This window comes from Passer montanus, unplaced genomic scaffold (assembly GCF_014805655.1).
Source record: "Passer montanus isolate IOZ18808 unplaced genomic scaffold, ASM1480565v1 scaffold45, whole genome shotgun sequence".
In the NCBI taxonomy this organism is placed as follows: Eukaryota; Metazoa; Chordata; class Aves; order Passeriformes; family Passeridae; genus Passer; species Passer montanus.
In genome coordinates, this window is record NW_024369373.1 from 106,181 (window position 1) to 132,585 (window position 26,405).

At 54.3% G+C, this 26,405-nt stretch overlaps 2 protein-coding genes and 1 long non-coding RNA gene across 8 annotated transcripts; 1 reads left to right on the plus strand and 2 right to left on the minus strand.

Moving 5' to 3' along the window:
* Positions 1–885: 885 nt before the first annotated feature.
* On the minus strand, positions 886–8,806 carry LOC120508078. Of its 6 annotated transcripts, none has more exons than XR_005628921.1 (3): positions 7,642–8,806; positions 2,548–2,665; positions 886–1,234 (listed from the first exon to the last, which is right to left on the minus strand). It is a non-coding gene; the product is annotated as an uncharacterized LOC120508078 (long non-coding RNA). The 6 variants fall into 6 exon arrangements; XR_005628920.1 differs by lacking the exon at positions 7,642–8,806 and adding an exon at positions 7,218–7,623; XR_005628918.1 differs by lacking the exon at positions 7,642–8,806 and adding an exon at positions 4,902–5,122.
* Positions 8,807–10,969: 2,163 nt separating this feature from the next.
* On the minus strand, positions 10,970–18,908 carry EMC8 (ER membrane protein complex subunit 8). The gene is made up of 5 exons (XM_039721385.1): positions 18,614–18,908; positions 14,664–14,740; positions 13,039–13,108; positions 12,476–12,570; positions 10,970–11,811 (listed from the first exon to the last, which is right to left on the minus strand). Exons 1-5 carry the CDS (start codon positions 18,809–18,811, stop codon positions 11,652–11,654), a joined length of 600 nt encoding a protein of 199 aa, XP_039577319.1. The 5' UTR covers positions 18,812–18,908; the 3' UTR covers positions 10,970–11,651.
* A 2,190-nt stretch (positions 18,909–21,098) lies between these two features.
* Positions 21,099–26,297, plus strand: LOC120508110. The gene is made up of 5 exons (XM_039721470.1): positions 21,099–21,174; positions 21,864–21,943; positions 23,702–23,866; positions 25,106–25,237; positions 26,032–26,297. The coding sequence occupies exons 2-5, from the start codon at positions 21,865–21,867 to the stop codon at positions 26,166–26,168; spliced, it is 513 nt and encodes a 170-aa protein (XP_039577404.1). The 5' UTR covers positions 21,099–21,174; position 21,864; the 3' UTR covers positions 26,169–26,297.
* Positions 26,298–26,405: the final 108 nt, after the last annotated feature.

The window sequence follows — 26,405 nt, forward strand, 5'->3', positions numbered from 1 at the left end:
AACGCGCGAGGGAACCCCGCGACCCCCGGGCTGTGAGGGGTGACACCGCATGTGATAGTGACACAGACCACCCCTCCATCCATCCATCATCCATCCATCATCCATCCATCCATCCATCCATCCATCCATCCATCCATCCATCATCCATCCATCCATCCATCCATCCATCATCCATCCATCCATCCATCCATCCATCCATCATCCATCATCCATCCATCCATCCATCATCCATCCATCCATCCATCATCCATCCATCCATCCATCCATCATGCATCCATCCATCCATCATCCATCCCCCGTCCCCACACCCAGCTCACCCAAGTGGTTTCTGGATGATTTGGGACTCCCCAAACCACCTCGGGCCCAGCCCTGGGACCACCCACGGATCATCCAGGACCCTTGGGATGAGCGTCACCCCCAGCCTGGGGTGGGAGCCAACCCCTGGGGACCCCCACCACGGGTGGCACCAGGAGGGTCCCCGAGCCCCCGTTCCCGGTGCCGCCGGCGCGTGCCGGGCGCTCCGGGAGCGTCTCCCCCGCGCTGCGCCTCCTCTCGCGTGTCTTTTGCCATCTGCTGCTGTCATTAAAAAATTACATTTCCATCTGCTTTCACACTCCCGCCTCTCCCGCCGGCTCCGGGCGCCGCCGCTCCCCGGGAAGCGTCGCCCCCGGCTCCGCGCCGGGATGCGGCCGATCCGCGGGGTGCAGGTGATGGCGCCGAGTTCATTTTCCCGCTGCTGTTTGCTGAAATGGACTCTCCAATCCCTCCTGGAGGGGTGTGGACCCCACTTTTGGCCCCCCACGGGCACGGAGGGGGTGGTGCTGGCGTGTTTTGGGGTGCACAACCCACCCCCCCACCCCCGTGCTGACACAGCCAAGTTTGGGGTGCGGATCCCCAGGGTTTTATTCACCGTGGGGGGATCCCCTCCCCGGCGCTGTCAGGAAAAGGGACAAACCCCAATCCCTGGTGTCCAAACCCACCCGTGTGGGTGCCCCGTGTGTCCCTGGCAGCTGCAGCATCGCCCTGGGGGCTGTGGCTCCATCCTGACATCCTGGTGTCCCCCGTGTCCCCTCTCAGCACGGGCTGCAGGGTGAGGGGCCCTCCCCACGCCGGGACAGCGTGGTGCCCGTGGGCGTGGGGGGTGTGACGATGATGGAGGGCACGTGCAGGTGCTTCTGTCCCGGGGTCGGGGTCCCGTCGCTGCCGTTCCCGCTGCTCACACACATCTTCAGGCCTGGGGAAATTTGGGGAACAAGAAGAGATCAGGCACGGGGCTGCAGCATCTCCCCGCCCTCCTCCGTGTCAGCCCTTTGTGAGCCAGTGGAGAATCCACAGCATCCTCACACCTCCATCCACCTCGGATTTTGGGGGGGTTCCAGAGGGGGGTCCCCTCCTCCCTCGACCACCTGCCCAGCCCACCCTCCCTGAGGGGAGCAGATCGCTTTAATCTGCTTTTTTAATCAGGAGAAAAGCCCCGTGCGGCACAGGCGGCATCCAGGGAGGTTTCAGCTCTTCCCAAGCAAGAAAATGCCCGGAGGGGACAGACACTGATATTTTTAATCTCTTTTTAATTAAGGATAAAGCCCTGCCTTATGTAAGGGAGCTGGAAAAGGGGGAGGGTCTTTTGTTTTATTCCAGGCTCCAAGCTCATCAGAGGGGTCTGGAAGCATGGGGGAATATTTTGGGGCTTTGTCCTGGATTTGGGGCAGGATTGGGATTCCCTGGCTGCTTGCTTCCCCTCTTCAGTTATCCCTTGTCGGACAGAGGGGGTTGTGAGACCCCAAACCCCCCTGACCACTCCCTCCCAATATCCCTGATGCAGAGAGGAGGCAGAGCTTATTTTTGGGTGATGCATCCAACTCTGTGCCCATCACAATGAGAATCCCCGAGAATCTGGGCTTGGGAAAAGCCAGGGAAGAGGCAGCCCTGCATCCTGCAGAGGGATCCTCATTAAGCCCCATCCCTAACGACCCCAAGGACGATTAGCAGGAGTCAGAGGGATGCAGAGCTAATGGGAGATGCCATATCCAGCCCTGGCCCTGCGAGGCCGGCAGCACTAAAAGCTTTGCCCCTGTGCAGACATCCCTGACGCCATTCCCAGCCTAAATCCATTAAGAAAATTCAAGTTGGGGAAGAAGCTCCTGGTTGGAGTATCCCTGGGGAGAGGGGAGCAGTGAGGGATGCTTGGGGCCAGCCTGGATTGGGCTGAGCCCTGCATCCCACCCACGTGTCCCTGAGCAGCCCTTTCCTCCTCCGAGGAAACCCATCTGATTTATCCAGGGCTGCCCTTAACCCATGGATTCTCCAGAACAAAGGGTGTAGGACAAGCACAGGACTGGGAAAATAAAGCTGGGAAAAATAAAGCTGGCAAAATAAATCTGGCAAAATCCTCTTTGGGGCGATCCAGGCGCAACAGGTCACCTGTGGGACTCCAGAAATTCCACCACATTCCCAAACTCCACTGAAACTGCCCACACCTAAACTTCCCCTGGGTACAACCACCCCCCAGGAGCCTTCAGGGACCCCAGACCCCCACCCCAAGCTCACCTTTCAGGCAGGATAACTTGAGCCCCATGTTTTCATCCTCTCAGCGGGACGCAGCTCTCCAGCCCCGCCGCCGGCCCTCGCCGCTGGGGAAGAGAGGAGAGGGCTGAGGCAAACCACCCTGGGGGGAGGAAGGAGCAGGAGCTGAAAGCTCACATCTCTCCCTGCGTGTCTGTGTCTACAGGAGCCACAGGAAACGCGGCTGCTCGCTCACAAAACCACCGGTGATGTCACGGCACTCGGGTGACTCAATCGGGCCCGATGAGGTCCAGCAAGAACTTTTTGGGAGGGTGGAGAAGGAGCCTGGTGCTGGGTGCTGGTCCCATCCCAGCTTCTCCATCCCTGGGCTGAGAATATTTCAGGGTGAGAAGGTTGGGAGCAGGAGAATCTGGGCTGGTTTTAGGCTGGTTCTTGCAGAGAAAGCCCCGAGCCCACCCAGGGGAAACAGAGGGATGATCCCAGAGCTGCCTCCCAGGGCTGAGCCAGAGCAGTGCTGGAATTCACATCATCCTGCTCCTCTTGGGCATCCCCGATGTCCCCACTGCTTTTGGATGGATAATTCCCACTGTGGGACACCATTTTTTCAAGGTGCTGACAATTTTTCTGCTAAAAAAGTCCCTTTATTGGGAAATCCTCCCCCTCCTCCCACAGCTGCTGGGAAAAGCTCATTGGGATGAGGGTCAGTGACTCATTTTGGCTCTTCCAAGCTCTGGGCCACACAGAGAGCCAAGGAAAGCCTCTGCCCCCCCTGCCTGACCTCTGCCTTTCCAAGAAGCCCTGAGGTGGGTCGGCAGCAGCCAGCAAGGGGAAGTGAAAATTTGCTAGCTCTGCTTTTAATTCTGTATTTTTATCAGTTCCCCAGGTGCAGCCTGAGCTGGGAGCTCCCCCAGGGCTGGGGAGTGGAGTCCTCCCCAGGACCTCACTTTGCAGCTCTCCTGGAGGCTGCCCAAGTGTCAAGAAATCTGTTCTGAGGCAAATCCTGTGGGTTTTGGCACCTGCTGGTGGCTCACACCACTCGGGGACAGAGCAGGGTCATGCTGGGGACACCCAGCTCTGGGCACAGGGGGTCTCCTCTGGAATCTCATCCTCTAGGATCTGATCCTCTGGGGTCTGATCCTCTGGAATCTCATCCTCTGGGATCTGATTTTCTGGGATCTGATCCTCTTCAATCTCATCCTCTGGGATCTGATCCTCTGAGATCTCATCCTCTGGGATCTGATCTTCTGGGATCTGATCCTCTTCAGTCTCATCCTCTGGGATCTGATTTTCTGGGATCTGATCCTCTGGAATCTCATCCTCTGGATCTCCCCCTGTGGCCAAACCCTTGCAGAGGACACAGCAGCCCCCTCCCCATGAACAAGGGCCAGATTCCAGCTCCAGAATTTGGGGGAACTCCCCCTGCCAGCATTCCAGCGCGATTCCTGCTGCTGGGGCTCCAACTTCGCTGCCGTGTGCCAGCACCAGGCCAAGGAAATATTCACATCCCGACGAGTCCACGCTCCAAAAAAACCCAGACACTCATGGCAGGCGTCACTGGAGCTGCCCGGCCAGGGTGGGGAACACTCAGGGGCTGCACTGGGAAGGGGGAAAGGGACAAAGCCGAGGGGGTGGCACTTACCCGGTGCCCGGAGGGGCGATGCCCGCGGTCCATGCCACCCTCCCCGCGCCGCCGGCCGCTCCCGGGTGCCGGAGGCTGGCACGGGCGATCCCCGGGGAGGAGGGCGGCAGGAGGAGGCAGCCGGCCGGCTTCGGGCTCGGCGGGGTTGGTTGGGAACCTGGTGAATGAGGTGAGCGGCTCCTCCCATCCAGCCCCCGCTGCCAGCCCAGCCGTGCCCGGTGGGTGACGGGGAAGCGCTGCTTTGCTCCCAGCCCGCTGCACAGGGCGGTCCAGAGCCAGAGAGAGGGAGAGGAAGGAGTGCCCTGGGCTGCCGGCAAAGCCCCCGGGCATCCAACATCCCCACAAGCAGCCTGAGGGCTACCAAGTGCCCCAAAGGGCCAGTGAGTGTCCGCACCACCCCAGGCATCCCCGAGGTCCTGATGTCAAGGACATTCCCCCAGAAAACTGACAAATTAATCGGTTTATGTGGATTTTTCCCCTGTTCAGCTACAAAGTCTAAGACTTAGAGACGAGTCCTGAGGCAGAGCCTGGCAAAGCTGATCTTTCAAGATCCCATCCCAAACTCAGAGCAGCAGCATCCCATGGAGCCGGGGGTTGCTCCCTGGCAGCAGAAATCAGAGCAGCACAAGACACCAACTCTGGGGGCAGCTCCACCTTCGCCAGCTCCCAGGAAGGCTCTTTTCCCCTTGCCAGCCCCACGGCCAGCCTGGCAGCGGGAAGGGCACCAGTGGATCCTCACCATTCCCAGGATGAGCGCTCCGGCTCGGAGATGCCCGGGGGAAGGCTGTGCCCACGGAGCAGCCGCTCTCTCTGCATTAGCAGCAGCAGCAGGAGGCTTTTCCATGTTCCCCCTCCTCCTGAATGAAGAGGCGAGGCCCCGAGCTTTTCAGGCTGCTTTTCAGGCTGGGTGAAAAGCAGAGGCTCAAATGTGGGGCGCGGGGAACGCCGGCAGCACATTAAACACCCCCGGCGGTGGCAGGCAGGGTGGGAGGGAAGGGAAGGGAAGGGAAGGGAAGCTTGGAACTTCACCCGGGATCCCGGCAGTGGGAGGCAGGGTGGGAGGGAAGGGAAGGGAAGCTTGGAACTTCACCCGGGATCAGCAGAGAGCCGATGCCAGCTCTTTGGGAGGGCTGTGGTGGGATCAGAGCCCGGCTGGGATGGGCACGAAGGGCAGCAGGGAGAGCAAACGGGGGGGTCTGCTCCACTTTCTGCTGGTTTGGTCCTGCCATGTCTGATGAAAGTCAGAAACCTGGGAAGAGCTGATTTCCTTCCCGATCTGACTCCTCTGATTTGTCAAATAACTGAGTTATGCAGAGCTCCAGGAGAGGGGAGGGTGGCACAGGGCAAGGCTGCAGCTCCAGCTGTGGGCATAGTCCTGGGCAGAAACATTTGCAACCCACAGCTCCCTTTATTCCTCCCAGAAAACTGACAAATTAATCTGTTTATGTGGATTTTTTCCCCTGTTCAGCTACAAAGTCTAAGACTTAGAGACGAGTCCTGAGGCAGAGCCTGGCAAAGCTGATCTTTCAAGATCCCATCCCAAACTCAGCATCCCATGGAGCCAGGGGTTGCTCCCTGGCAGCAGAAATCAGAGCAGCACAAATCCTGCCTCCACCCTGAGCTGTTTTACTGCCTGTCTCCAAAACTACCTGTTTGCTGCTGCTGGGTGAGAACAAACAGCCCCAAACCCACCAGGGCTGGAATTAGCCCGGCCTGGAGCAGCAGTTGTTGCTACAACAGTGACAAAAAGCGATTGTCTTGCTGCAGCAGGGATGGGAAACATAAACAGCAGGCTGCTGAAATACCTGTGGTTAGTTCTGCGGGTGCAGCACAGCTCCAGCTGCTCTGCTGACACCTGATAGGCACAAACACAGCGTCAAACACCCCTTCCTGTCCTCCCCAGGGCTGGTGAACGAACAAAAACCTTTGTGAAGGTTTAAAAAGTGGGGGTTGTCCACCTCGAGGTGACTGGGAGTGGCCTGGAGCCCCTCTGGTGTCTGGTCCCTGCTGGGTGAGCTGAGTGCCAGGAACAGGAGCAGCCCAGTGGGCTCCACACCCCATTCCAGGGTCACAGCCCTTCCAGGTGTCCTGGCTCCTGTCACAAGGCTCTGAGCTGTGGCTTGCTGAGCATCACAGCAGGCCCAGGGGCCAAAGCCCACCAGGAGGCAGCTGGCCAGGGGAGGAAGAGGGTGGGCTTGGGGGGTGGGTGGGTTTTGTCCTTGCAGAGCTGCCAGAGCCCGGCTGTCCCCTGAGGTGGCCACGGGCTGGTTTCCAGTCCTGCCTGTGTCCCTTTGGAACTGGGCTGCTCCTCTCCCGCTGCTTCCCAACACTCCTGCTCCATCCTGGCCCGGGGCTGGAGCCCTGCTGAGGGGTGAGGATGGAGGGCAGCATCCCAGATTCCCTCTGGGGGAAGGGCAGGGAGAGCTGCTGCTTCCCAGGCGCCAGAGGAACCGCAGGGACAAGGGACGCGTTGTGCAAACGCTGGCCACAAGAAAAGCTTTGGCTGGAGAGCCCGGAGCAGCTCTGCTGGCTGCCTTCAGGAGCTGCTCCTGCAAACACCAGCTGGGCTCCCCTTCCAGCAGCGAGGGGGAGGAAGCAGTTTCTGGGTCACAGAGTGGCAGGGTCTGCTAACGCAGGTGACACGTCACCCTGGCTCCGTGCTAACGAGGCCACCTGTCCCCTCCTGCCCCCGGCCCTTCTGGCCTGAGCAGGGGAAAGGGCTGCTCCCAGCCTGGCTCTGGAGCTGCCCCAGAAAGGGGCTTGCTGGAGCTGGAAGTGGCAACCAGTGCTGGGAGCGGAGGAGAAACTCCCGGAGATCCAGAGTCACCAGGGCTGGCACCCGTGGGGAGGGAGGGAGGGAGGAGGATGTCACGAGGAGGCAGCTGAAGATGCAGGCTCCGGGGGAACTGGAGCAGCTCCAGCATTCCCCAAACACGGGCTCTTGGCAGGAGCAGCAGAGCAAGACAGCGGCAGGAACCGCGTGGAGAAAATCCAGCGGGATGGGGCAGGAGCTGCTGCAGAGGGGTCGGGAGGGAAGGGGGGAGCGAGCACCTACCTGAGGCACAGAGCTCCTGAGGCACAGAGCTGCTGAGGCACAGAGCTCCTGCATCCAGAACAAGGCACCTCTCCCCCGGCATGGATTCAGCCGGGAGCCCACGGCCGGGAATTGGCTCAGGGAGCTGGCCACGGCCGCCGCGCTTCCCGGCTCGCTGAGCTCCAGGTTAATCTGGGCCCAGCTTTCCCTTTTATCCCCTGCTGCTACAACCTCGATAGAGTTTTTCAATTAGGTCCATCTTTTAAGCTCCAGGGTGCATTTCTAGGAAGGGCGGCGGCGTTTCGCCCGGCCTTGGCGGGCTGGGCTGGCTGTGCGCAGAGCGGGCCATGCCTGGCACGGATCCTGCCCGCATCCCGCCGGAGTGCTGCAGCCAGAGCAGCCTGGGAGCACTCCTGGAGTGAGCCCTGAGCCCCAGCACACCTACCGGCTGTTCCTAAGAGCAGAGTTCCCTGCTTCCCTCATCCCAGCTCCGGCAGGCTGGAAGTGCCACACGCAGGAGCGCTGTCCCCCCTGCCAGCCCCCCGTGCGTCCTCTCCGAATCTGCCTCTGGAAACCAAGAGGAAGGGAAGCAGCTGGGGTGGACTTTCGAAGGAGAAGGCTGGGTGAAAATGTGGTCTAAAAGCGACAGTGAAAAAAAATAAAAAAGGGAAATCGATAAAGCCCTCAGCGGCTCCTTGGGCACACAGAAAGCGCTGCCGGCTGCGGGAGGGCTGGCTCAGGGCGCTGGGGGAGGCGAGGAGGGGGCTGTGCTGCTGGACTGGGATGTGTGGAGGTGTTCAAACCCAGCTGGGAATAGCAGAGCCTGGGCAGGATGGGAGGGGAGCAGCCCAAGAGGGACCAGCTCGCGTGGGTGCCCCAGCTCGGCTCCAGGAGATGAATTCCACCCAAACGAGAAGCAGAGCTCACAGACCGAGCACATTTCCCCTCGAGGCCATTCTCCAGGCTGCACTCAGCCGCAAGCCCACCCCGCTAACAGCCTCCTCCATTAGCATCAGCCCGGCTCTCCCTGGCAGTGCCCTCCTCCAGCTCGATTAGGCCGGGAGCCAGGGAGAGAGAGACCGGGCACTGCTTCCTGCATCTGTCACTGTCACCTCTCCTCCTCTGCCACTCGCCAGAGGAATTCCTGGGGGCAGGGGGCCGCCCCTCACGGCTGGGGTGGGCTCTGCACATCTGTCTGCTTCTGGCTCCAGCTGTGCCAGGTGATCTCTGAACCGCTCACCTGCTCCCGCATCAGCTCCACGAGCTGGAGCTGGAACATCTCTGCTGGCTTTCCTCGGGGAGGGAACATCCCAGGAGCAGATGGGAAGAGGGAAAATGCCAGCAGCAGGCTGCTTCGCTTGGTGGATGGGGAAAAAACTTCCCCAAATCCTCGTATGGGCACACAGAGTGATGAGCTCAGGGAGAATGTGGGACCTGGCATTCCCTGGGAGCAGGGACCTCACTTTGAGTGCTCCAGGAACAGCTGGTCAGGGATTCCCTGGCTCCTGTCACCCCTCTGCTTGTGGAATGTTTGTCACTGTTCTGGAAAATCGGGTTGAGTGGGGAAAAGAGAATCCCACAGGCTGGGAGAGCTGGGGGTGCTCACCTGGAGAGGAGAAGGCTCCAGGGAGAGCTCAGAGCCCTGCCAGGGCCTGAAGGGGCTCCAGGAGAGCTGCAGAGGGACTGGGGACAAGGGATGGAGGGACAGGACACAGGGAATGGCTCCCACTGCCACAGAGGGGATTTAGATTGGATTTTGGTAAGGAATTGTTCCCTGGAGGGTGCTGAGGCCCTGGCACAGGTGCCCAGAGCAGCTGTGGCTGCCCCTGGATCCCTGGAAGTGCCCAAGGCCAGGCTGGACAGGGCTGGGAGCAGCCTGAGACAGTGGAAGGAGTCCCTGCCCATGGCAGAGGGTGCAATGGGATGATTTTGAGATCTTTTCCCACCCAAACCATTCATGGATTCTTTTTTCCAAATGCTTCAGGTCGTGTGGATGAGGTAAAAAGTTGGGACTTAAAAAAAAACATCTGGGCAGGCAAATGCCAAATCTCCAAATTTTGGTGGATAGGGAGAAAAAAGTTAATCCTGGAAGTCATTAATTGCTAACAAACCAAAATGAGTAGGACACACATTTCCAGTGCTGCCCTCCCAGATCTCAGCAAGAGATGCCTTCCCCAAGATTTCCTCCCCCTGAAGTTTTAAAAGGAATTACCTGGAATTCCTGCCCTGAATCCAGCAGATCAACCAGCCAGGAAAGCAGCATTTGCTCCGGGCACATCAGCAGGAAAGGGAACACAGCCTTCCCTGAGCCCTGCAGCTTCCTCATTCTTCCAGGAGAGCCTGGATTTATGGAATTGCTGCTTTTGTCCAGCCTTCAATGCAAATAGGCCACGGGAGATAAGATCTGCAGGTTTGTCCTCTTTGCTTAAAGCCAGCCTGAGCTTCTGCTAGTGGCAAAAAATCCCCATTTGAAAGCAAAGAGAAGATTAAAAAGGGGGAAGACAAAGCACTAAAAGCTGCTCCCCTTCCAGCAGCGTGTCCCAGGTTAGTCACAGGGAATATTCCAGCAGGTTACACACTGAGGAGACAAACTGCCTAACAGGGGGAGCAGGATTAGCCTGAATTTGCATATTTATGATCAAAGCTTGATTAGGAGATGCTGTTACAAAGAACAAGAAACACATTTCCTGTGGCTCAGGAGACTCAGCAGCTCCTTCTGACAACCCCAGAGAGGAATCTGGCAAAGATAAAGATCTGCCTCAGGAACAATACCTTGGATTTCACTGGGCGTTTGTACAAAGTCCTCTTCCTGCAGCCTGGGTGCTCTGCATTCTGCTCCAGGGATATCTTTTCCTACAGATACAGAGTGCAGCAGCCACTGGGATGTGTTATCTGGCTGGTTTGGGGAGCTAAATACATGTTTTCAGTCAACAAGTGAAAACATTTCCCTCTCCTGCAAGGCTGACTCAGCCTAGGGAAGGTTCTTGACTCGGTGCCAACCTCTTTGGTAATCACACCTCACCCGGTGCCAACCTCTTTGGTAATCACACCTCACCCGTGCACAGCAGGGAGATAAAAACCAAAGTGCCCAAAGCTTCCTCTCCTCCCTCCCACCTCACCCCGTGGCCCTGGGGAATCTCACCTGGAGGGAACTCCACGGCCTGGGGGCATCCAGGGTCCATTCCCTGCTGCAAATGGGATTTCAGCCTTGCCCCATCCCTCCCCAAGACCAGGAGTAGAACTTGGGCTTACTGACTCAAAATTGAGAGGTTCTGACAATTCCATTTTGAAGCAAGCCCAGGTTGGATGGGGCTTGGAGAACCTGCTCTTGGGGAAGGTGTCCCTGCTGTGAAATGAGATGATCTCTCAGACCCTTCCAACCCAAACTTTGCTGATTTTAACACTAAGATTTGAGACAGGCAGACGTTTTGTGGATATTTGGATCTTCCTTGGAACAACATTTCTGGGCAGGAGGAGAAGGAAATCTGGAGGAATTGTGGCAGGCTGAGGCTGTGTTTAACTACAGCTAGGAGAGAGGCAACAAAGAGCTCTTCTAGGCTGGTATAAGGCTGCATTGTCCAGGAAACTTATTGTAAATAAATATTAATGGAAAATGAACTAGGCTGTTCCCCGACCCCCTGATTCCATGTACTTGGATCACGGGGAAAATGAGATCTGCTGATTAACTACCCCCCAAAAATGCACAAAATTAATACAGTATTTCACTACTGTAGACTCCAACTGCAGATTCAAACTCAGTAGTGTGCTTCCAGTCCTTTTTATAAATCATTTACTTTGGGTTTAACACATTCAAGCAGTAACTGTGCTTGCCAAGCCCACGGAGAGCAGGAATCACCAGATTATTTGGAAATACTGCTTTAAAACTCTCTGTCATGCTAAAGCACTGCAAAACAGGTGACACATGAGCATGGAACATCCTCAGCAGTTTGCATTTTACTGTGCCAAGAGAGTTACAATTGCAACCCAGGCCAGAAGAAACCATTCACCTCCCATTTGATCTATTTGCCCTTAAAATCTCTCACCTGAGGACAGGATTGCTTTTTTTTTTTTTTTTGGAAAGGTATTTCCAGAAATCATTAAAAAGTAACCTCTCTAAAGATTAGAAAAGCTGAAGTCAAAACTTTGGAATAGGAACAGTGAGGGCCAAGCAGAAGCAGTTCTGGTTTCCAAGGAATAGCAACATTCACTACAAGTGGGATGGTGTCCACGAGGACAGCTGGAAGTGACAGCTGGCAGCTCTTCCAGGGAATGTCACCACCAACATTCCGTGGCTTTACGGACACAGCACCGCGCCACGGGACAGGCCACTCCTCTTTAATCAGTCAGCTTTCCACACAAGGTACTGAATATGAACTCTATTTACATTCAAAAATAGCATTTTTCTCTCTTCAGTACAGAGTGGGAATGCCCATGGATCGGTGAGGAGGATCCCTCCTAGCAGAGGTGCAGCACAGCTTTGTTGATCTCCGGGTTTGTCCAGTCGTTGCGGATGTCGTCCAGGTGATTATCGAAATCCACCAGGGTCTCGTAGGACTTGCTGTCCAGCAGGGAGGCAGCGATCCGCTGCGCTTCCGTCCAGTCCTCACAGAAGTCACTAGGATGGGAAAGAACCAGGCATCAGTCGGAATCTGCTGGAATCCTGCATGCTGGGAATTTTAAACTTTCTGTGCTGACAAGAGAGCACTGCATTTGACCTGAGGCCGTGGGACAGGATTCCAAAATTGATTGATAGCACTGGGATTATGGGTGTGGAGCTGGTTATATTACAGGGTAGAAAACTTAAAAGTTTGGGGTTTTAGAATATAAAAATAAATATGAAGAAAGATGGAGGTTTTAGGGCGGAGGCTGGCTGTTTTTCTTTACCTTCCTCTTCCTTCTTCTCCATGGGTTTGGGTGATGTTTTGTAATTGGACAGGGAAGTCCACATTGTGGGCTCTTTGGGATCAGTTAGTGGGTTAAAAGGGAAAACAATCTAGGTGTCCTTTCTTAATTGGATAATTTAGTCTTAAAAGACCTTGTAACAAGAGATTGTTAGCCATTTTGTGCCTTTTAATGAAAGGCTGCAGAACTCACAGTAGTGAGACTGTTTCACTGATAGATAATAAACACCTGAGTCCCAATGTGAACTACTGTCTCAAGTGCCTTCACTCCAGCCCAGAGAAACAGACAGGAACCACCTCAGAGAAACTCTGAATGCAGAGTCCTCCCAGGGACTGCCTGGTTTTCCCCAAAGCCCGTGGAATTCCTGGCTCACTCACACGTGGGGGTCCTTGCACCTCCACTTGTTCTCATGCAGCTCGTACACGTGGATGGCAGGCTCCACACACTCCATGGTGAACTTGGTGTTGTCAACCTGGGGTGGGACATGGAAACACCACCTCAGTCTCCTCCTCAGCATCCCAAGAGAGGAAATAAACCCCAAATCAGTTTGTAAAAACAGAGTATTCTACACCTACCCACTGTTTTACCCTCAAACTGACCCATGTAAGCTGCCAATGTCCTTTGTCACAGCAGTGAGGAGGAAAAGCCCAGTTTGGGACATTAAATATAAGAATTTAAGTTGCAGGAGGTGGGCTGGAGCAATAAATTGCTGCCTGAACATGTAGAGAAAGCCTCCAGTTCTTCTGAGGTGGCAGAGAGCTCACCACAGCCTCTCTGTGGATTTACACTGTACCTCACTGCTCGTTGCATTTCTCCCCCAGAGCATTTTGGAGGGGAAGAGAAACTGAACTCCTCACGAAAGCAGCCAGAGAACAGCATTTCCCTGGCCCAGCAGCAGGCTCAGGACACACAGGGGGCTGAGGGGAAGGAAGTTCTTTACCATGATGAGCGCAGTGTCCGTGAAACCCTCGGCAATCCGGGAGGCCACCTTCTCTGCAACCTGGTTTGGGCTGGAGCAGAAAGGAAAAGGAACTGAGTGGTGGGAGCCACAGGTTTCAGCTGAAAGCAGCAGGAAATGAGCTCAGAGAGATGTGAGAGTGACTCTGGGTGCTTGCAAACAGGAACAAGATAAAGGAGCTGATGCCACAGCTGATAGAAGGCTCTGCAGCACCTGAACTGGAGCTCAGCTGCCTTTAGGAATGGCTTTGGAATGACATGGAATCAACATTTGGTGGCCTCCTGTCTTCTTCCCCCAGATCAAAGACTCTGTCCTGGCAGGCATTTAAAAAAGAAACTGAGTTTTCTCCCCAGTCTGCACTGAAATCAGATAACCTGTGACACCCTTTACGTTTCAAAGGTGACAATCTCTATGTGGTGCCACTTAATGTGGAGCCATTGACAATCTCTGTGTGGTGCTAAAAGAAACTGAGTTTCCTCCCCAGTCTGCACTGAATTCGATAACCTGTGACAAACTTTACCACGTTTCAAAGGTGACAATCTCTATGTGGTGCCACTTAATGTGGAGCCATTGACAATCTCTGTGTGGTGCCAGTTATCTTCAGAAATCAAACTGAACTTTCGAAAAACCATCAAGCCTGTGATATTCTTTCAAACCTCAAAGAGAAAAAACTGTAACTTCTCCTCAAAAATGTGTTCAGCAGATTTATAAGGAAAGGACAAATAATGCTTTTATCCTTAGAAGTCACGAGTGTTCCTTAAAAAACATAATTGAGTCTGAATATACATTAAGAAATAACTGGAATCACATAATTGTGGAATGGTTTGGGTGGGGAGAGACCTTAAAGATCCTCTCATCCCATCCCCTGCCATGGGTGGGACACCTTCCATGATCCCAAGTTGCTCCAAGCCTCATCCAACCTTGGACACTTCCAGGAATGGGGCATAACACTTTAAACAAGTTGCTCTTATTCTAATTAGTCCCAATCCTGGATTTGTCCAACAGATAGAGGGGAAAACATGGAATATACAAATCTAAAATTAAACTGTGGCTCCACAGGAAGGTTCCTTATTGTTTAGTGAGTAATCTGAGTCAGCCAGCAGGGAAAAAAAATGACTAATCCTCAGGAAGAGAAGTGATAAATAAGAGATATCACTGCATGACTGACATCATCTTCCACTTCTTCACCACGTAAAAAACTGCTTTGAAAAAACTCAGTGACAATGAGGAAATTCAGAAAGAATCAGGTCACTCCTGACTTTCCATAAGATCCTGGGAGTCGCCAGACTTTCCAAGATCCATACTGCACGAGCAAACACTCTGCAGATTTTGGCTTTTTCCCTGACAACTGCAATTCAAGAAGCTGGCACTCATTCAAAGAGTGGCCTTTTATAGCAGCCACGGGAGGAGAGCAAGGATTCTGCAAAGCCAGGACTTTCTGCACCTGACCAAAGGCCACATCCCGCAGCCCCACGGAGACAATGTGGAAGCAGCTGACAGTTGTCAGAGGGAATCACACACGCCTGATTTATGGGGATGATTGCTGCTGGCAGAGTCCAAGGTACGAGCTAAAAGAGCAAACAGAAGGAAATATTGGCCCAACACACCTGGCATCTTTCACGCGTTCGTTCGCCTGGTAATATCCAGCTATCACGTAGCTGTTCTCCTTGCACCAGGAATCAATCTGGAAAAGCAATGGGAACAATGAGTCCTAGGGGAAAACCCCACCAGGATCAAGAAAAAAAAAACAGAACAAGCCAGGATGAAGGAAATCTCATGGCTGTCCTGTAAATAAAGCGGCTGCTCCATCGCTGCCACGGGGCTCTTGAAATAAATCCATATTTCTGTCTGGCTGTGGGAGTGCTCGCAGTTGGGCTGATGGAGCTGGGATGCAGAAACCCAGCAGAGCGTTTGGAGGATGATGGGAAGCATTAACCAAATGGAGCAAAAGAGCAAGGAGCTGTCTCAGTCAAAGCCTGGCCTAAATCCCAGTGACAGGACAGTTAAACTCGGCCTGGAGAGGGGCTGGGTCTCACCCACCAATGGCTGGGACAATTTTCTGTCGGTGTTCAGCTGCCAAGGCACTTCAGAGAATGCTGCCCTGTCCTTGCAGAAAGGTTTTACTGCTAATGTCCAGTTTCCAGGGGAAAATGCCACCATTTGGGGCCTTCTTTAGAAAACAAAAGCTTGAGGTGAAAGGTGAATGTGAGGCAGAAGTTTGTCCCATTTAGCAGCTTCTGAACTGAGATAAAATTGTTTTCCTTTCCTTTTTCCTTTTTCCTTTCCTTTCCTTTCCTTTCCTTTCCTTTCCTTTCCTTTCCTTTCCTTTCCTTTCCTTTCCTTTCCTTTCCTTTCCTTTCCTTTCCTTTCCTTTTTCCTTATTTAGCATCTCCATGTAAATGCTTAGCCAAATGTACTTTTGGCACATAATTTAGATCATTTTTGATTTAAACTTATGTAGTTTTGTTGGTTGTTGCTTCTTACTTAAATGAATTGAAACACTGCTGCTCTTGCTGCTTTAAACTGGAGCTGAACTCCTCCTGCTGAGTCTGACTTTGAAAATATCTATCTATATATATATACATGGTATCTATATATATATATATGATGTTTTTTATTAGAATTGAGAGTATCCAGTCAGCAAAACACAAAGACAGAAGGGGAGGAAGCAGCTTGAATTTTCCTTTGCAGTCCCTAGAGAGCACGGCCTCAAAAAACCCTCCCCAGCTCTATTAAAAAGGCCTCCAAAAATACATCTGGTGCTGACCTGTGGTATCCTGGGAGTCAAATCAATCTCATTTTCAGCAATAATTATTGTATTAGACTGCAGAGCCAACCAAACAAAGCAGCCATGTGAATAATCCAAGGGATGACAAGGATTTAAGTGATAAAAAAAAAGCTGTGCAGCCCTGCAAGAGCTGCTGTTTCAATTCCAAACCCATTTTGAGGGCTTAGGACTCTGGTTTTAATTGTTGGTGGTTTGAAAGCTTGGCATTAGAGCCAGCAGCCCAGGCAGTAAAATTAATAATAATAATTATTAAAAAAAGGCCCAACTCCATCCATTTAAAAATTAAAAACCGCAGTCCTAAATCCGTTTTTGTTCCCTACCAAAAATTGTCTTGGAAAGACAGAAGAGAATGATTTTAAGTTCTCACTTTCCTAACTGGTAATTAAAAATTGCTTCTGCATAAAACAAAGGGGGGAAAAAAAATCTCATTTTGGAATGAAAGCTGTTTCCAGCTGTCATTTCCAAGCCCAGCACTGTTTCTACAGGTATCCTACTGCAATTTGCTCCTGTTAGAAATATTAGAAATATTTTTAGTATTAGAAATATTTTTAATGTTAGGAATGTTTTTAATGTTAGAAATAATTTTAGTATCAGAAATATTTTTAATGTTATAAATATTTTTAATGGTAGAAATGTTTTCAATGTTAGAAATATCTTTAGTATTAGAAATATTTTTAATGGTAGAAATATTTTTAGTCACATCTAGTCCTGCCAAGGAAAAATCCAAAGTGGATTTGCTTTGCTGCAGCCATCAGGGCTGGAAAACCCTGGGAGGAGGAGGAGGAGGAGGAGGAGGAGGAGGAGGAAAAGGAGGAAAAGGAGGAGGAAAAGGAGGAGGAGGAGGAGCCATTCCAGGAGAGGGAAGTGCTCCTTGGTTTCTCCTTTTTGGAGCTGTGGTTGTAAAACCACACCAATTAGCAGAGAAATTCAGAGGCTCGAGTGCAACTTAATTCACTTTTTCTTCATGACTCTGGCTCGGGGAAGGATTTCAGAGTGCAGATCAAACACAGGAGCTGCTGCTCTGCCCTCTGGAGCTCCCAGCCTCGGGAAATCAGAGGGTCCTGGAATGTCCTGAGCTGGGAGGGACCCTCAATCCAACACCCCAAAATCCCTCCTTGTGTCTGGCAGCGCTGTCCAAACGCTCCTGGAGCTCTGGGACCTTGGGAATGTGAACATTCCCTGGGGAATTCAGTGCCCAACCACCCTCTGGAGGTGCTGGTTGGGGTTTTTTTGGGTTTTTTCATTCCTTGTGAAAGTTTTAGGAGGTAAAGCCATAAAGTTTGGAAGCCCCTCCTCTATTTTGTACATTTTTGCTCCCACCCCATTCTGGGATGACTCAGGGCAGGGAAGAGGAGGTGGAACTTGGGGGTGGCTCTGAAACCCTCCCACAGGGCCAGCCCCACCAAGAATCAGCAACAACTGAGCTTGGGAAGGAGCAGATCCCATGAAATCCTGCCACAGCTGTGAAACCCTGCAGGAATGCAGCTGCTTTGCCACAAAAATGGAGTTTAAGCACCCTGAGTTTTTCTGGATCCACACGCCAGCTCGTACAGAAGATGTGGGATCACCTCCTTCCAACCTTTTCCGTGAGAAAATCCCATTTTCACAGCTGCTCTGACAGGACTTACTGACACCTTTGCCTTTGTTTAAACCCAGAACAGCAGCAGAAGGCCCTGGGCTCTTGTAAAATTCTATTTTTTAAAGGATCACAGCAGTGGCTGTGAACCACACAGAGCCCTAATTATTGTGGGAAACACCAGGAGTTTCCAATCTTTACCTTTCTGCACCAAAATCTGGGAGTAAATAAATACAGTCCTGCCATTGCTTTGGCTCTGGGAAAATTTTCTTCCTGCAGATGTTGCAAGAAACAGGATTTATTTCCTAATAGTCTGATCCTGCTGCAAGATCTACAGTAAAAAGCTGCACTGAAGACCTAAATTACCAAAATTCAGTGCCACAAACCCTGTGGAAAGACATTTAATTTTGATTTAATGAAAACACACAGTGCTCTGCTACGGCCACACTGCTGTAAATATATTTAAAATTATAAATTTGGGGTGTTTAATGCTAAAAGTAACTGGTCAGGGATCAGGCTCAGCTTCTGTCCTGTGCCTCTGGCTGCATTTCATCATTTTAGGCTCCACAAAGGTGTCAACATTGCTGTGGCATCATCTCAGCTGGAAAAAACTGGAATTTCTTTCCGAGAAACTGGAATTTGTTTAAAAATAAAATCTTTACTGGGATGAAAAACCACTGAGGGAAACGTTAAATATGAGCCTGGAGTAACCAGAAATTTGCTCTTTTTAATGGCATCAAGAAGGGATGGATCTCCTTTTGCTCACAGCCATGTAATAATGGGATGGTTTGGGATGGAGGGGCTCATCCCGTTCCATCTTCCACCATCCCAGGCTGCTCCAAGCCCCATCCAGCCTGGCCTTGGGCACTGCCAGGGATCCAGGGGCAGCCACAGCCGCTCTGGGCACCCTGTGCCAGGGCCTGCCACCCTCACAGGGAACAATTCCTTCCCAAAATCCCATCTAGACACCCTCTGTGGCAGTGGGAGCCATTCCCTGTGTCCTGTCCCTCCATCCTTGTCCCCAGTCCCTCTGCAGCTCTCCTGGAGCCCCTTCAGGCCCTGAGCTCTCCCTGGAGCTTCTCCTCCCCATGTGAGCACCCCCATCTCTCCCACCACAATCCCCCCACTTTTTGGACCACTTCCACACCCTGCCCTCCCCAGCACCTCCTTGCACCCCCGCGGGAGCAGCTCACCAGGGTCAGGGCCACCTCCAGCATGGGGGCGAGCGCCAGCGTGCCGTGGAAGAGCGGGATGCAGTCCACGAACAGCGCGGGCTGCGGCGGCCGCGGCGCCGGCGGCCGCTCGGCCACCAGCAGCCCGTTGACGGCGCAGTGCGGGTACTTGGCGCCGTGCAGCACCATCTTGCAGTAAGCCTGCGTGGTCAGCTTCATGGTGCCGAGCCCCGGCCCCGCTCCGGCCCCGCTCCGGCCCCGCTCCGGCCCCGCTCCGGCCCCGCTCCCCGCGCCGCGCCCGCCGCCCAGCGCCGCCGGCTGCTGGCAAGCGCCGCCAAGCGCGGCCGGCTTTGCGACAGCGATTTTGGGTGGGTTTGGGGTGGTTTTGGGGATCCCGAAAGTGCGGGGGGATCTGAGAGTCTGTGGGGTGAGCGGGGAGGGATGGGGGCGCGCGGGGCTGTGGGAGAGCGGGGGAAGGCGCTGGGGTTGTGGGGTGGGAGATGATGTCTGGGGTCATCGTGTGGGGAAAACCTCTGGGAAAAGAGCTCTGGGAAAAGAGCTCTGGGATCATGGGGTGGGGAAAACCTGTGGGAAAAGATGTCTGGGACCATGAGGTGGGACAAGGTCTCTGGGATCATGGGGTGGAAACGATCTCTGGGATAATCGTGTGCGGAAAACCTCTGGGAAAAGATCTCTGGGATCATGAGCTGGGAAGAGATCTCTGGGATAATCGTGTGGGAAAAACCTCTGGGAAACGATCTCTGGGATGATGGGTATGGGAAAGGATCTCTGGGATCATCGTGTGGGGAAAACCTGTGGGAAAAGGTCTCTGGGATCACGGGATAATCGTGTGGGGAAAACCTCTGGGAAACGATCTCTGGGATCATGGGTATGGGAAAGGATCTCTGGGATCACCATGTGGGGAAAACCTGTGGGAAAAGAGCTCTGGGATCATGGAGTGGGAAAAGATCTCTGGGGTCGTGGGGTGGGAAAAGATCTCTGGGATCATCGTGTGGGGAAAACCTCTGGGAAAAGGTCTCTGGGATCATTGTGTGGGAAAAGATCTCTGGGAAAAGATCTCTAGGACAATGGGGTGGGATAAACATCTGGGACCATCGGGTTGGAAAAGATTTCTGTGATCTTGGGGTTGGAAAAGATCTCTGGGGTCATCGTGTGGGAAAAACCTGTGGGATCATCGTGTGGGAAAAGATGTCTGGGATCATGGGGTGGGAAAAACCTCTGGGACTGTCGGGTTGGAAAAGATCTCTGGGATTGTCAGGTTGGAAGAGATCTTTGGGATCATCATATGGGAAAAACCTCTGGGATAATCATGTGGGAAAAGATCTCTGGGATCATGGGGTGGGAAAAACCTCTGGGATTGTCGGGTTGGAAAAGATCTCTGGGATCATGGGGTTGGAAAAGATCTTTGGGATTATTGGGTTGGAAAAGATCTCTGGGATCATTGTGTGGGAAAAACCTGTGGGATCTTCAGATTGGAAAATGATCTGTGGGATCATCATGTGGGAGAAGATCTCTGGGATCGTAGGGCTGGAAAAGATCTTTGGACTCATCGGGTGGGAAAAGATCTCTGGGATCATCCGTGTCCCTGTGAATCCCACATGGCTCGGCTTGGAAAGGCCCCAGGGATCCTCCATTCCCACCCGGACACCTTTCCCTGGCCCGGGCCGCTCCGGGCCTGCCCTCAGGCACTTCCAGGGATGCAGCACCCCAAACAATAAAGGAAAAAGGGATTTTGAACAAAATGAGTTCAGTGACGCCTCGGCCGCGTTTGTCCGTGTCCTGGGCTCCAGACCTGGAACCCTGTGCCCGCTCCGGGCCCTCACAGGACCCTGAGGGGCTGGAGCGTGTCCAGGGAAGGGAACGGGGCTGGGAAGGGGCTGGGGAATCCCGAGGGAGCTGGGAAGAGAATGGAGAGTCCTGAGGGAGCTGGGAAGAGGATAGAGAATCCTCAGGGAGTTGGGAAGGGGCTGGAAAATTCCTGAGGGAGCTGGGAAGGGAATGGAGAGTCCTGAGGGAGCTGGGAAGGGGATGGAGAATCCTGAGGGAGCTGGGAAGGGGATGGAGAGTCCTGAGGGGGCTCAGCCTGGAGAAAAGGAGCTCAGGGGGTTCTGCTGGCTCTGCACAGCTCCTGCCAGGAGGGGACAGGGAACAGGGACAGGAGCAGAGGGCACGGCCTCAGGCTGGGCCAGGGCAGCTCAGGGTGGACAGCAGCAGGAATTTCCCCATGGAAAGGGAGCTCAGGGATTGGAGCTGCCCAGGGAGGGTTGGAGTGCCCATCCCTGGAGGTGTCCCAGGAATTCAGGAGGTGGCACTCTGGGCTGGGGACAAGGTGGGGATGGGTCACAGCTGTCACTCGGTGATCCCGGCGCTCTTTCCCACCCTCAGACATCCCGGGGTTTTGGGAATGCGGGATAAACCTCCAGCGGCGGTCCGCCCGCATCCCATCAGCCCCCGCGCGGGGCCGCTCCGGCCCGGCCCCTCGCTGCCCGCGCTCCCGGCGTGCCCCGCGCTTCCGGCCGCGGCTCCTTCCGGTCCCGCCAGCCGTAGAGGACGGTCGCCAGGTCGTGGGGCCGGGCCGGGCCGGGAGGAGCCCGGGGCGGGCGGGGAGCGGCTGGGAGCGGGCTGGGAGGGAGAACGGAGCCCCCCCGCCATCCCTGTGCACGGCCGGGCTGGCGGGCAGCGCGGGTCGGGGTTGCGGGTCGGGCTGTGAGGGGGCAGCGCCGCGACCCCTCCCGCGGGGTCTGCAGCGGTGTCGCGACATGTCGGGCGGGACTGAGGGGACAGGCGGGGGGGCGAGGTCAGGGCCGGGCAGAGGGTCCTGGCGGGAGCTTGGGCGGGTTTGTGTGCGCTGGGGTCAGCGGGGGGTCCGCGGTCCCGTGTGGGTGGGGATCCCCTGTCGGCATCCCGCCCTTCCCGGGGTGCTCCCTGCTCGGGGGTGTGCCCGGGGCTCCCGGGACGGTTCAGTTTGGAATTACAGCGTCCTGGAAGGGTGGTTTAAACAAGGCGATGCCCTTTGCCTGCAGTGCTGCAGGCTCGGGTTAGAAACAGGGAGAGGAAGGCTCATCCAGATCGGTTTAGTGGGAGAACATCCCCCTAAATCTCCTCTGCAGCGTGGAGTGCTGCCCTCTGGAGAAGGAGCAGCAAATCCTTAGGCTGTATTTTATAGATATATGTACATAAACTCGTGGGAAATGTTGTCATTACGTTGTCATTTCACCCTGGCCCTGACTGTTGCTGCCTGCCCCTGCAGGATGTTGGCTTCCAGGGCGTTCAGCCTGGTCGGGAGGAGATCCATCTCCAGCTCCCTGTGCCTCAGGGCACACGGGCACGGTGGGTGCAGCACAGCCTGCAGGGGGGAGCTCACAAACCCGCCCTGGGTGGGCTGTGGGGAGGATGGGGGAGGTGGCAGGACAATAATAATCCATGGCAACTATGGGATTAACCCGGTGGGAAAAGCTGCAAGGTCACTGAGTCCAGTCTGTGCCCATCCCCAGCTCGGAGCTCTGAGTGCCACCTCAGGGATTCCTGGGACACCTCCAGGGATGGGCACTCCAAATTTCAATCCCTGACCCCCTTTCCATGGGGAAATTCCTGCTGCTGTCCACCCCGAGCTGCCCTGGCCCAGCCTGAGGCCGTGCCCTCTGCTCCTGTCCCTGTCCCTGTCCCCTCCTGGCAGGAGCTGTGCAGAGCCAGCAGAGCCCCCCGAGCTCCTTCTGTGCCCCCAGCTGCCCTGGGAGAGTGGGGGTGTCCCTGCATGGGATGGGGTGATCTTTGGGGCCGTTCCCAATCCCATTTCCAGCTGTCAGAGCAGCATTCCTCCCCAGCTCCTGCACCTTCCTGCAGTGCTGCCCCTTTGCACTGCTGGGTTTGGCTGGAGACCGGGCAGGGCTGCGTGTAACCGCTGTCCCTGTGTCACTGTCCCCGTGTGTGTGTGTCACTGTGTGTCACTGTCCCCGTGTGTCACTCTCCCCGTGTGTCACTGTCCCTGTGTGTCACTGTCCCCGTGTGTGTGTCCCTGTGTGTCCCTGTGTGTCACTGTCCCCATGTGTGTGTGTCCCTGTGTGTCCCTGTGTGTCACTGTCCCCATGTGTGTGTGTTCCTGTGTCCCTGTGTGTCACTGTCCCTGTGTGCGTGTCCCCATGTCCCTGTGCGTGTCCCTGTGTCTCTCCCTGTGTGTCTGTCCCCATGTCCCTTTGTCTGTCCCTGGGTCTGTCCCTGCATCTGTCCCTGTGTGTCACCGTCCCTGTGTCCCTGTGTGTCTGTCCCCATGTCCCTTTGTCTGTCCCTGGGTCTGTCCCTGCATCTGTCCCTGTGTGTGTCCACATGTCTGTCCCCGTGTGTGTCCCCATGTCCCTGTGTCTGTCCCTTTGTCTGTCCCTGTGTGTGTCCTTGTGTCTGTCCCTGTGTGTCCCCCTTTGTCTGTCCCTGTGTGTCCCTGTGTCTGTCCCTTCATCTGTCCCTGCATCTGTCCCTGTGCATGTCCCCGTGTCTGTCCCTGTGTCCCTTTATCTGTCCATTTGTCTGTCCCTGTGTCCCTGCGTGTGTCCCCCTGTCTGTCCCCATGTCCCCGTGTCTGTCCCCGTGTCCCTGTGTGTGTCCCTGTGTGTGTCCCCCTGTGTGTCCCCATGTCCCTGTGTCTGTTCCCATGTGTGTCCCTGTGTCCCTTTATCTGTCCATTTGTCTGTCCCCATGTGTGTCTGTGTCCCTGCGTCTGTCCCCGTGCCCGTCCCTCTGTGTCCCCATGTCTGTCCCTTCGTCTGTCCCTGTGTCCCCATTTGTGTCCCTGTTTGTGTCCCTGTTTGTGTCCCCATGTCCCTTTGTCTGTCCCCGTGCGTGTCCCCGCGTCTGTCCCTGTGTCCCTTTATCTGTCCGTTTGTCTGTCCGTTTGTCTGTCCACATGTGTGTCCCTGTGTCCCCGTGTCCGTCCCCATGTCCCCATGTGTGTGTCCCCATGTATGTCCCCGTGTGTCCCTGTGTCCCCGTGTGTGTCCGTCCCCGTGTCCCCCTGTCTGTCCCCGTGCGTGTCCCCGTGTCCCCATGTATGTCCCCGTGTCCCCGCGCGTGTCCCCGCGTGTCCCCGCGCGGCAGGCGTGGTGAAGGCGGAGGATTACACGCTGCCGGTGTACGCGGACCGCCGGGACGTGCCGCTGCCCGAGGTGTCCTTCGTCAGGGAGCTGTCGGCGCAGCAGCGCGCGCTCAAGGAGAAGGAGAAGGCGTCCTGGAGCGCCCTGTCCCTGGAGGAGAAGGTGGAATGTAGGTTGGGGGGCTCTCGGGGACCCCCGGGCAGCCCCAGCGCGGTTTCCATCTCTGGGTGGAGTGCCTCGGGTGGGAAGGGAGCGGGAAGATCGCCTCGCTCCACCAGCCCTGCCCAGCCTGGCCTCGGCACTGCCAGGGATCCAGGGGCAGCCACAGCTGCTCTGGGCACTGTGCCAGGGCCTGCCCACCTCCCAGGGAGCAATTCCTTCCCAAATCCCACCTAAAGCCGCTCAGCTCAAAGCCATTCCCTTTGTTTTGGCACTCCTGGCCCTTGTCAAAAGTCTCTTGACAGCTTTTTGTTGCAGGCCATGCTTGGAACAGCTCTTAATCCTTGTTTTTCCCTGTGTCTGCGAGCAGAGCTGATCCATGAAGGAATTTTCTTATTTATGATGGAGCTCTTTATGTGCACACACATGTACATCCATGGTTTTTATTCCCAAGATCTTTGGAGCTGTTACAAAACATGCAATGCCCCTGCTGTGGCTTCTGTTCCATATCAGGTCACATTCAGCCATTCCTTCCTCTTCCAGAAACCAAATAATAATAATAATAATAATCATCAGATTTATTTCTTGATTCCCATCTGCTTTCAGCCAGCCAGGAAAAAAAAAAAATCTCAGTACAGCACTGTGCCATTGTCAGTCCAGCTGGGTGAAGTGAGCCCCAAACACAAACGTGGATTTGAATGTTAATAACCACTGACCTTGGCATGAACCAAATTCCACCCAAGGAAGGCTCCCCGTGGGTGTTTTGACTTGCAAATAAAATTGCCTCATCTTTTCTAAATGCTGTTCTGTTATGAAGGGAGAACCTGGTCTGGGAAAGGTTTAAAACTTTTTGAGGAATTGCTCCAGATTTTCTGTTGCTTTGGATTTAAAATTCCTGTGGAGTTCAGTGGCAGCTGAGCTGCAAACATTCCTGTTGGGATTATTTGTGCTAAGAAGCTTTGGGGTCAATAACCACACTGGGAATTGGAGGGGAGGAAGGAGAACTCCCAGTTTTCCTTCTTTCGGGTCTATACTGAAATCTGTGCCCAATTTAGGATAATCTGTAAAATGGAGACTAAAATTGATGCGGGGGTGAAACAACTCATTGGTTTTGTGTGCCACACCTGATTTAACATCCATCCCCTTCTGGGCAGCCTCAGCCTTTGTTCACCTCCCTCTGCAGAGTTCTGGTCACCTGCAATTCCCAGGAAAAGATAAAAGAGAGGATTTGATTCTTTCTTTTCCCCAGTGTATCGGATAAAATTCAATGAGACCTACGCAGAGATGAACAAAGGGACAAACGAGTGGAAAACCATCCTGGGGGGAGTTCTGTTCTTCCTTGGTCTCACTGGAATCATCCTCATCTGGCAGAAGCACTTCAGTGAGTAACTCTTCCATGGAGAGTGGGATCAGGAGATGCCTGATGGGAATTCTGTGGGGCCAGGATGCTTTATGGAACAGCCAGGACAGGGATTTGCAGCAGGAGCTGTCTGCTAGTCCCTGAAAACTCCATCCTGGAGCTGTAGCTCGTGGGGATGCAGCAGATACACTCAGGAAGCTGACTCAGAGAAATCTGGGAGGACAGGAAATGGAAGGGAATGAGTGGTGAGATTCCTGATCCCAGAGCTTCCCCTCTTCTGCTGCCTTGGGTAGTGAACATTTGGGTGTCTGCCAGGTTTGGCTGCCTTCCCAGCTAAGGATTCAGCCTCCAGGGAGCTCCAGCTGCTGGGAGGCAGAGCAGCAGTTAAAGGAGCTGCTCCCTGCCTTGAGGCTCCCAAAAATAGGAAAGCAGGAAGCTGTTATCTTGGTGATGGAGGAAACCACTGGAGAGTCCATGTGGGAGTGTGGTTTGGGCTGATGCTGCATGCAGGGAGCGGAGATTGGAACAGATCACAGAGTCACAGGCTGGTTTGGGTTGGAGGGGATCCTGAAGATGATCCCATTCCACCTCCATCCATGGCCAGGGACACTTCCCACTGTCCCAGGTTTCTCCAAACCCCATCCAGCCTGGCCTTGGACACTTGCAGGGGCACCCACAGCTTCTCTGGGGCAACCTGCTCCATTGGGATAACTTCAGGGGGGAAAAAACCCTTTTATTAGCAAAACTTAGCCCAGAATTCCCAACTTGCTGAGGTGGCACGAGGACATAATTCCATCATTCCCTCCATCCTGCAGTGTACGGCCCTGTCCCTCACACCTTCTCCGAGGAGTGGGTGTCAGCTCAGACCAAGAGGATGTTGGACATGAGGGCTAACCCCGTGCAGGGCATCACAGCCCAGTGGGATTTTGACAAGAACGAATGGAAGAAATAAAGCAACTCAGTGGAACCTGCTCTGCTTGAACATGAAATGATTCCATCACCCGTGTGTGACCTCGTTGCTTGTTGTACTGGAACACCCTCTCCACCTCCAGAAATGCTAATAAATGTCTGGTTAACTTGAGAGCTGCCTCTTGCTGGTCTCTGGGTGGGTTTCTTGGCCTGGGACGTTGGCTTCCTGAACAAGATTTGCTGCCTGGCTAAGATAGCTGCTGCCAAATTTCTCCCTTAG